General features: G+C 51.9%; 1 protein-coding gene across 5 annotated transcripts in view; it reads left to right on the top strand.

Moving 5' to 3' along the window:
- Window positions 1–2,850: 2,850 nt before the first annotated feature.
- The window catches only part of LOC146863413 (transcription factor COE3-like), a 464,528-nt gene continuing 456,962 nt past the window's right edge, over window positions 2,851–10,416 (top strand). For 4 of the 5 annotated variants that reach the window (XM_085642844.1, XM_085642843.1, XM_085642842.1 and 1 more), the window contains exon 1: window positions 2,860–3,774. In XM_085642844.1, the coding sequence (XP_085498970.1) occupies window positions 3,641–3,774 (134 nt within the window). In that variant the 5' untranslated portion in view covers window positions 2,860–3,640. Of the gene's footprint in view, window positions 3,775–10,416 lie in introns of all 5 variants that reach the window. The other variant, XM_085642845.1, reaches the window with a different exon arrangement.

The following is a 10,416-nucleotide window of genomic DNA, read 5'->3' as shown; positions in this document are numbered from 1 at the left end:
ACTCTCACCTAAACAACTCCAACCTCTTCACATCACCTCTACTGTCATCCCACCATCTCTAACCACATCACTATATCATGTCTACGTCACCACACTTCATCCAGCACTATCATCACACCATCTGTACTCTCACTTCCCTACCTCCAACCACATCACCACACATCACATCACCTCTACTCCCCCCTCGTCATGTCTAATGGCATCATCAACTCATGTCTTCTCTCACCTTCCTACTATCAACCACATCACCACATCATCTCTACCCTGCACTGACCACATCACTATATGATGCCTACTCTCACGTCCCTACCTTCAACCACATTACCACACACTGCATCCTCTCTGCTCTCACCTCATCATGTCCAACCAGATCATCATCTCATGTTTTCTCACACCTTCCTACTTTCAACCACATCACCGCACACCACATCATCTCTACATTTACCTGAATACCTCTAACCACATCATGATCTCATGTCTACTTTCACCTCTTTACCTCCAAACACATCACCACAAACGAAATCACTAGGCCTCGGCGTGAAATTCTGCTCAGCTTGCAGAGTTTGCCGAGTTTTTCCCACTCCGTGTAGAGTGTGGAGTTCTCAAAAACTCCATGGAGCGTAGCAGAGTTGTTTCTTTGCTAGCCAACATTAAATTGGCGAGCACGAGTGAGGAAAATCTTACTCCAGACCACCTCCCGGTGAGATTTCTCAGTGCGGGCGGTCAGGACGGTCGCTAGCGCTCGCGTTGAGAAACCTTCCGTTTGCATTGATGAAGTTGCCTCTCTAGTGAATATCTACTCGAGTGGCTGAATGAAGCAGCTCCCTCTTGTGCTGTGCATAATGCCTTGTGCGCTGACCATGTCTACTCAGCTTCCTACGTCCAACCCTATCACAACACACTGCATCGTCTCTACTCTCGCCTCAACACCTCCAATTACAACAGAAAATGAAAACAGTGTGGGCTCTCCGCTGCTCGCACTAGTATGTGCAACTATATATGTGATTAGAATTGAAAGCGCTCCACTGTTCATGAACCCACTGCTAAGGAATCGCATGAGAAGCGAATTGAGAAAGAGAGAGGAACAGAAGCGCTTGTATTGCAAATATATCAATCCCAATTTGCGGATATTAGGACGCCAATGTTCGTTGTTTACTATCTTTTCAATACCAATTTAGTACAAGAAACATGGAAAAGTCATATTACAACAGAGCCACGCACTTATGTTATCAATTCTTCTTTTATTTCTCTTTAAAGCTTTACATTAATCAGCCCAGCCAACGCGTTTCGACCGTATGGACTTCACCAGGGTTCTGGGATTATATGTGTGCAACCCGGACAATTCACCCTGTCTCTGTTTTCCAAGTTCAAAATAGTTCTTGTAGAGTTGTATTAATTATATACGTTGGGAATCGCCATTTCTAAGAGAGTGTCAGTCCAATGGGTGCACTCAAATATGCCACATCCTCACTGAAGGATTTGTTTAGATGGAAATTAAAATGTTCTCCAGCCCAACGCGCAACTCCCAACCACATCACCACACGCCACATCATCTCTTCGCTCAACTGAACACCTGTGAGCACATCACCATCTCATGTCTTCTCTCACCTCCCTACATCCAACCACATCACTTCTACTCTCAGCTCACCATGCCTCACCACATCACCATCTCATATCTACTCTCTCTCCCTGCCGCTAACTTCATCACCACACCACATCATCTCTACCCTCCCCTGAACACCTCAAAGCACATCCCCATCTCATGCCCACTCTCAGCTTCCTACCTCTACTCTGACCTCAAACTCTCCAATGCCGTCACCTCCTACAATACATCCAACCACATCAAAACACACACAGACCACGTCCATGTATCCTTTCCCTCCCCTTCACCAGCCCCTTGCCACCCATCCCGCCCTCTCTGTCTCTGCTTTCAACTGCAAGGACACAGAGGGCACCGTTCACTGCCAGTGTGTCAAGGGCACTCGTGCAAGGCAGGAAGGGGGGCCCTTAGCCGCTGTGTGGCCTGTGGAGTACAGAAATAATCAGGGTTCAGTGGGATCCTCAGCCTCTGTGCCCAGGTGCCACTACACCTGCTGCACCAATGGAAGCTGCGCCTCTGAGAGGGCATTTACGTCCCACCGGCCTCCATCACACCATCACAACAGGTACTCTCACTCAGTCCCTCGTCGCACCTACAGTGCTCCACCTCACCAGCCCTTCCGGCCTCACCTTCTAGCCTCAGCAACTTCCTCTCAGCTCACCCCCGCTCCTCAGCCGTCCATCACCACACATGAACTCCGACACCCCATCAGTAGACACACAACCTCCTCCTCGCTTTGTGTACATCAATCTCTTCACTACCCCTCCCCCTGTCCATCACAACCACCCTCCGCACCCTCGCGCACTTCATCTGCCCATCCTTGCATCTCAACTTCGCATAGTGCACCGACCCCCTGCCGCTTCTCCTGGGACCCGATCCACCGACCCCGCACGTCCCCTCCACCCCTTTCCCTTCGCCCGACCCCCGCAGCTTCCCCTGGGGGCACCCCCTCCCCTCACCACGACCCATCCACACCGGGACGTGGGACCCTCTCCGCAAGAGGGGTGCAGAAAGCGCGTGGGGTCCGGCCCAGCCGCCCTCCCCTACCCCTCTCGGCCGGAGGGGGCGCCCGGCCGCTGCTCCGGAGGATGGATGGAGGGGAGGGATGGATGGAGGGAGGGAGGGGCCGGTGAGCTCCGGCAGCAGCAGCAGCTCCAGCTGCAGCTACCCAATCCCCCGGCTCCCCGGGGACGGGCGGCTCGCAGAGCCCCGGCCAGCCCAGCCTCCTCCCCCCGAGGCAGCAGCAGGCTGAGCCCTGCATGGTAATGATCGGCGGTAGCAGAGCTCCTCCACACTCCTCCAGGCAGCAAGCACCTCTCCCCGCTCCCCTCTGCCGCCCCCTCCGGGCACAGCGCCCCCCGCCGGCCGGAGCAGCCCTGCGCCCACTGCTAGACACCCACATACTTCCAGAACTCTGGCACAACTTTCCCAGCAGGGTGCCGGTCCATTATCCCACGGGCACACGGTGCGTCTGCGGACAAGTTCTGGCCCGGAAGAGCGTGAACGTGGTCTCCAGCCCCATGCCCCACCCAGCAGCCTTGACGCCCCCTCGGTGCCACCCCAAGGCCGCTGCTGAGAAATCCTGAGACCACGGGGCAGCTGAGACCTACACGCACCAACCAGAGACTTCCACAAACCTCTGCAGCCCACCTCTGATGCCCCCGGGGCACTTATGAGACCCCCGTGGATTGCCCGGAGACCTCTGCAGAGCAGGCTGTAGACCGCCGGGGCGCAATATTAGGACCACCACAGACTGCTACGAGACCACCGCCGGCAGCCTTGACAGCTCCAAGACCTCCTCCTCCAGCGCCCTGAAGACCACCGGGGCACATTGGCGCTCTCCCGGAGACGGCCCCTTGTCCGCCGTGGAAAGGATCTGGGTTGGCTTTGGGTGGAAGAGACGGCGCCGCGCAGAGAGAGGACCCAGCGTGCCCGGATCGTCCTGATTGCGGAGTTCACCCAAGCGCTCTCTTCTTCCTTTCTGGGATTTGCTTCTTGGCGCTACTTTGGTTCACTCGGAGACACGACCCTACTGTTTTAATGTTCTCTATCCAGGATACCCTGCCCCGTGGGGGGCTGACCATGAAGGAAGAGCCGATGAGTGGGGGCCTGACCTCGGTCCGCTCCTGGATGCAGAGCAGCGGGATACTGGACGCCAACACCGCCGCCCAGAGGTAAGGACCACGGAGGCCCCCCGCCCCTCCTTTGGGTGGGACCCTCACGGCTCCCCGTGTGATCTGTGAACGACTCCCGCTGCCCGTCACTCCACGCCCAGACCTGACAATGCAGCGTGAACTATCAATGTGCATAGAGGTGGAAGGCGCTTTCTAGTTTAAGGCGCTTTGTGTCACCCACAGATTCAGGGCCCCTTCCTGCCTGGGGTCACGGATTCAGTATTATCTTCCAGTAACAGAACAGAGGGAGGAAGCTCTGCCGACTTCTTCCCAAACTATAGACTTATTTTCCTTTTTGATATATTTGACCCACTGTTAGTAATTTCACTAAAAAATAAATTGCATTTATATAGCGTTTACTAACTCTGACCAAACGTTGACGCGCTTTGCCGCGAGCAGCAAGCTATCCCAGAACTCTTAGCCGCTCTCCATCACTTGGAGTCCGGTAGGCTGAGCCGATCCATACCACCAAGACGCCTATATCATAATGACCTAGCGCTTGAGCACAGTGTGGTCGTAACCGAGTGGTTTTCGCTATAGTATGTGCTACACAGACTTTATTGCGTTTCTTTAATATAGGCCCTGTGACCTCCTTGCCGGTGCTTCAGTGCGCTAATCTGGGAAATGACTTGCAAAAGAGCAGTTGACTCGAGCTTCGAGCTTCCAGTAGAAAACGAAAGGGCATTTTATATTTCAGTAAAATATGAAAGAAGAAAATCATACAAAATAAATTCTACATGTTTAGACACTGTCTACAAAACAGTGCCAGCGAGGAAGTTATCCGGATTGTCTGGAGTTCCGTGTGTCGTGTGCCAGCAGACGCGATGCTGTCCCGCGCGCCTCTCCCAAAGCTTGGCGAACACATCTCTGGGAGTCTAGCGCTGCTCGCGGCTGCAAGAGGCTGCCAGGCGCTGCTTCTGGAAGGCATTAGACTTCCGCTCCCCGTAGCGGCATGGCGTCTGCATTATAAGGACAGCATCTTTCAAGCAAAGTCAATTTTACTTATTACAGCTCTGTCGGCGCTATGCGGCGCCTACATCTGCGCCACTCGCTTCAAACGTGCATTAACGGAGCAGCGCACCCTTAAACAAGCGTGGCAAAGGCAGCAGGCTTCATTCAGCACACGCGTCAGGCGAGGGCAAATGTCACGGAACCAGTCCACCGTTCTTCGCGAATCGGGCGAAAATTCCGCTGCTTTAGGACTTCTAGCCGCTTTTCGTAACAATCTGGGGCTCTTGTTTCAAGGAGCTATGTTTGTTCTGGTCCTTTTACGCAGCTCCAGCAGTGAGGGGCAGGTGCGCGGTATACGGGGGTCGCTCTCTCCCCTCTGGTAGCCTGGCTTCTCCTGGTTTGTGAGCTGCTCAGTGTGAACTGCTTCTTCCAATGAGAGTGATGTGCGCGGATTTCTGTCAGTTTTGCGCGCACCTCCCGTTAGAGCGCAGGCACTGCGCGCACGCGGGTGCTTCCAGGAAGCCCGCGTAGTGGTGCTCACTTTTCGGGACTGTGAGAGTTTCGTGACTGACAGACCCTTCAGGTGTCCGCCTGGACGGAGTGCCCGCGTCTGCGCGCGTCCTGCGCGGCGCAGTCTCAAAGAGCGCAGACGTGGAGGGATCTGAGTGACGCTGTCGAACTGCGAAAATGATCAATTCGATTATGTCACTTTACCAATCAGGGATAAAGCAATTGATACATTCCAGCTTTCCCAAGTCACTACATCAAGGGAGAGGCGCGCAGCGGCCCTACTTGTCGAAGATGGTGCGTGATGGGTCCGAGTGCTGCCGTAGACGGAGGATGACTGCACTGTTCGTGTCTGAATTCCACCCTCGCCCCGTAAAGAAGTTTAGAGCTCCGGCTTGAGGGCTGTCATGTTTGTTTTTTATAGTGCTTAAATGTGTTAATTAACGGGTTTCTAAGCACTCTTTTAGCACTTCAGAGGCAAACTGGTGACGGGAAATGAAGGAAAGTGGTTAAAATCACACAATAAAGTCAAGTTAGGAATGTGCGATTATAAATCAGCCCCCCACCCCGTTGCACAGCTGAAAACGTCACCACTTCTTTTCCCAGCCTGTGCCCAGAGGCTGTTAAGTCTATGGCGGGCGCTGCGCCCGTGGACGCGCTCACTCGGCTGGCACACTGCGCTCGTGGTGACCTTTCACTGCTGGCTGCATCACTGCACGGCTGTGCCAAGGACGCCCACCGCTGCATCTCACCAGCACGCGCTGCCTGCTGCGGGTATTGCACTGCACGGGACCTATTATCACTAGTTCGGGGCTAGCAGGCAAAGGCACTTTTCCAAACCCGCTTCAAGTGCCCGGAGCGCTGAAAGTGCTGCTAGGCGCTGCGGACTACCCTTCCCTCGCAAACCAATACAATTTAAGAATGTAAATCACTCGCACCAAAAGGCGTATGCCCGCCAGGCAGTATTGCACCATGCCCACCTTGCGTATGTGGTGTACTCTCCGTAGCCAGGGCACTTCAGCGCTTGGAAGCAGCCTCGCTGGCAAGTGGCGCTTTAACAAACACACGAACTTTTAATGAAATGAACCACATTCTTCAATAACATTGCAATGTGTGTAAATACAGTGCTCCATATTCAGTGCAAAATTAAAAAAGACAGCAGATAAAATGTACCCGTTGGAGTTAATTAATGGTGCCCAAGCGCTATACAAACGCTCATAAATTCACTACAAAATAAACAAAAAAGTCTTTAGCGTGAACTATTTAATCCCCACTGGACATTCCAGCGCCTGCATAGTACCCTGTATTTGAAGTAACTGTGCTTCTATGCGCTGAACCAATGGTCTGCTTCTGTTACACGTAGCGCTCAAAAGTCGACCCGGCTTTGTTTCGAAGCACGCTCAATTGCTGCAGATGAAGCCCGCACACGAAAGCAATTTGCCCAGGAACACACCTTTTTGTAAACAGGGAAAGCCGGGATTGGAAGTCAGGTTTGCTCGACTCCCTGCCGACAACATACTCGCATGTTTTACTGCTTTGCAATTATTATCAATGTAACATGATCCATATTTTGTTAAGAACAACAGAAGTGTGATGGACACATTAAGTTGTGAGCCCACGAGCTAGTGCACAGAGTGTTATTCTCGCGATAGAAGGGGCCGCACACATAGTTTGGAGCGTGCGTCCACCCCGCTGTTAGTGAAGTGGGGGTGTTCTTTGCACCCCTCCCCCATCCTGCCAGCACCCAGTAAAACATCTCACACTTCGCCACTCAGGCGATTCTATCCAGAAAAAGTTTGTTGAACTCAGAGGCATCGTCTCATCTGCGCCCTCGTAAGACTCCGTACCGCAGTGTTATATATAAATGGATACCACCCTTCATAGCGCACACTGCAGAACCTCGGCGCATGTAGGCGCTTCAATGAGATAGCACGATGGATTCGATGCAGGGGCCTGGCACAATGCATTGACCCATCGCCCTTAAGCATACATTATTTTTAACTCACTCATTTCATCCTTGACAAAAGGATGAAAGGTGAGTTGGCTCGGACTGAGTTCAGACCTGGGAGCTGCACGTGCGCCCTCGGCGGCGTGTGCTCATCAGAAGCAGCCCCCTGTCTCGGAGGGCACGCACCCCGTGCCCTCATTGTGTGACTGGCACAGTCCGTGCCACACTCCCCCGTCTCGCCCTGCCCCTGGAAAGAGCGCCGCACTCCCACGGACGGGCAGCTGTTGGCGATTCCGCACCGGCAGAGAATACCAAATCCGTCCTTTTAAAATGTCCCGCAACATTTCTGAAACGCCGGTAGTTTGCAGACAGACCCGAATTTGAATTACTTTAAAAGACAGGAGAGCTGCGGTCTTGCACTCGTGAGGGCGATGGACCGGTACCTCAGAGCGCCCACTGTCTGAGCGGAGCCGCTCTTACGGGCTTCTAGGCACGTGTGAAGCCCGCTCTGGAATTCTAAAAGCGTATTGGATACAGAGGCTTGTTTCAGGCATTAACAGCTGGCTTTATATAGCGTCTCACACCCCAGTTCGAAGCGCTGTAAATATCATGCATTACTTCTACCCAGCTTTAGAGTCCTGCACTTGCTGACCTTGGAAGCATGGACGCCTAAATGGGCCCTGCCTAAATGTATAATCTGCAGCTTAGTCACTATACCACTGAAGCAAAACATCAAATATTAGAGTCATAGAATCTATTGGTGTGCCCAAGTGTTTTTGCACCGGTACCCCGTGGTCACAGCCGTGTCTCAGTCCGGGGAGGGGGCGGGGGAGGTTAAATCTCTACAGTATTAGTGGAACAATTTGTCTCACAGACACGGATACGTTCGTAGCGCTGGCTGCAGTAATTGTGCACGTGGAATACATTTCTTACGCCTCCCTCTGTCCAGGCCAACGAGCGCCCTTCACAAACATTAGTGCACACAATGGTTTGTTGACGAGCACAATAAGCAGCGTGCATTGATACTTTCACATCTGATATCTGATTCACAGACTCTGGAGTTGTGGAATTTAAAAAATCTGAAGTTTCACTCTGCGGCAGTAGATGAGGCCCAGCACAGCCGGTTTCAGAACCCAGGGCCGCCTGCCTCGGCGCATAATTCAACATCGTGTGATTCTGGGCAAATCACTTGATCCGCCTGTACCTCAAAACGTGTAGTTTAATGCATGAGTTGTGTTTGTTTGATGTACACAATCTAGTCTTCCAACCCCCAGTAATGCAGCGTCCGCTTAAGGATTTTTGAAGCTCGGGGCAAGAGAAGTTTTTGGAATACCTGTTAGTAACATTCTTGTATATTGTTCTGCATCTTGCTTTTTTCAAGCCCACAAAAGCCAAAACAAACTTTTAGAAAGTGTTCACACAAAAAAATATTGAAATGCCTCTTTCCGAGGCACCCCCCAAAAAAATCTGAAAATAATTCTAGGCAAAGAGAGGTAGAGTCAGAGAGCGAGGCAGAGAGAAGGGGACAGGTGGAGACGTAGACACAGAGGTGAGCTCGAGATGGAGAAAGTGTCTTTTCCCTGGGGTGTCTCTTGGAATGTGGGGCTCTGGACAATTGCCCACTTTCCACATGCCTTAAAATGTCTCTGATGTAATATACAGTGCCGCGTTACCAGTGCTTAATTTGAGCCGGTGGCTGCAGATTGGACCCACCGGCACTCATGTTTGGGGACCCAACTTTTTTTCGTCATCCTGCTATGACCTAGAACAAGAGAGGGAAACAACACAGAATGCAGGGAAGAAGAGAATGACAGAAAAATGGCGACAAAGAAAGAAAATAGGGGTGAGAAAAACCCTATAAGAGTGGGTGAAAAAAGGATGGGGTGGAATCAAAACTCCCCAGCCTCTGTATTCAGCACCCCAGACATTCAATAGCTCCGGCGGTGGTTTCTGAGCAAACCTTGAGCCCTGGTATGAATTATTTTTTACAAATGATGCACAGCCCATTTCCCCGTGTAATGTATAGCGCTCCGTTATTTCTGAGCTGGGATTGCGCTATACAGATACCAGTGCACACAGGGGCAGAGTTTCCTATGTTTAGAACATAGCAGAAGTGGCGAGGGTGGACTTGATTCTGAAAGGTGTAGGGGACAGCCAGGTGAGTTGACAATAGTCACAACCATCTTACAGGTTGTCTCTTACCAGTGAAACACAAGCTACACTCCCCCCTGCGAACAGCTGGAGGGTGGGCCACCCAGGGAGGGAGGGCAGCACCCCCAGAGTTCACACGAGAGTGGAAGAAAGGGGTTCTCAATAGGAAAACGTCCCACTGTGGAGACAGATGCACCGCAATGCATCACACACACCTATAGATTTACGTCGTGGTGGAAAATACACACAGCTACATTTACGTTTCTCGAGTTCTCTTGGAAATCTGTGGCTGATGGAGGTTTTCAGGGGTGCCCTGGCAGCCCTTGACTACAATTCACAAAGCTTTTTCTGTGAGTTGTGGTTACACCATGCATAGGTGTGACATACTCATGAATTTCCAGGAGTAAAACAGAATTATTCACAGAAAACAGCTTAGTGAGTCAGCGGCCTTGAGCAGGTCACGCCCAGGCTGCGATGGAACACGGCTCCTCGTACACGAGGTTTCTGAATCAGTCGGGGTGGTCAGGCGTAATTAACGTCTGAGGCAGGAGGAACCCCAACTACCCACAGAAAATGCTCTCTGAGTTAGGCCTTGAAGCCTAGGAGTTAGTCAGACCTAAGACAGCAGCGACTCAGAGAATCAGCGCCTCTCTTAACCCAATACAGTTTGGACAACTACCCTGAACAGGGGGGGTTCGAGTTTACCAACCCTGGGTTGGTAAATCAACCCCAATGTTTGGAATCCGTTGTCATGGAACACTGATCCCATTAAGGCCGGCGGGGCCCCTGTCAGACTCCACACCCCCAAAACAGGACCTGGTTTATCAGAATTAATGGAGTGACAGAACAACTGAAAGTTATTTTAATAGCTGCATTTTATAGCGTAAAGTACTCTCTCATGAGTTTTTAAGCGCTTTACAAAATACATGAATCTGTATAACAGAAATTCTGTGATTCGTCGAGATCAGATATTTTAGTGACAGCAGAACAAGGAAGTGACACGTCGGCCCCGCATGCCACCCTACGGTAACGCACAGGTTCCTGCAGCAGGCGCACTAGCCCGCGGCACTATTTTACAGGCAGGA

Source organism: Triturus cristatus, chromosome 2_2, assembly GCF_964204655.1.
Source record: "Triturus cristatus chromosome 2_2, aTriCri1.1, whole genome shotgun sequence".
NCBI lineage: Eukaryota > Metazoa > Chordata > Amphibia > Caudata > Salamandridae > Triturus > Triturus cristatus.
Note: the sequence above shows the minus strand (reverse complement) of the source record. Positions and strands in the feature narration are given on the sequence as shown.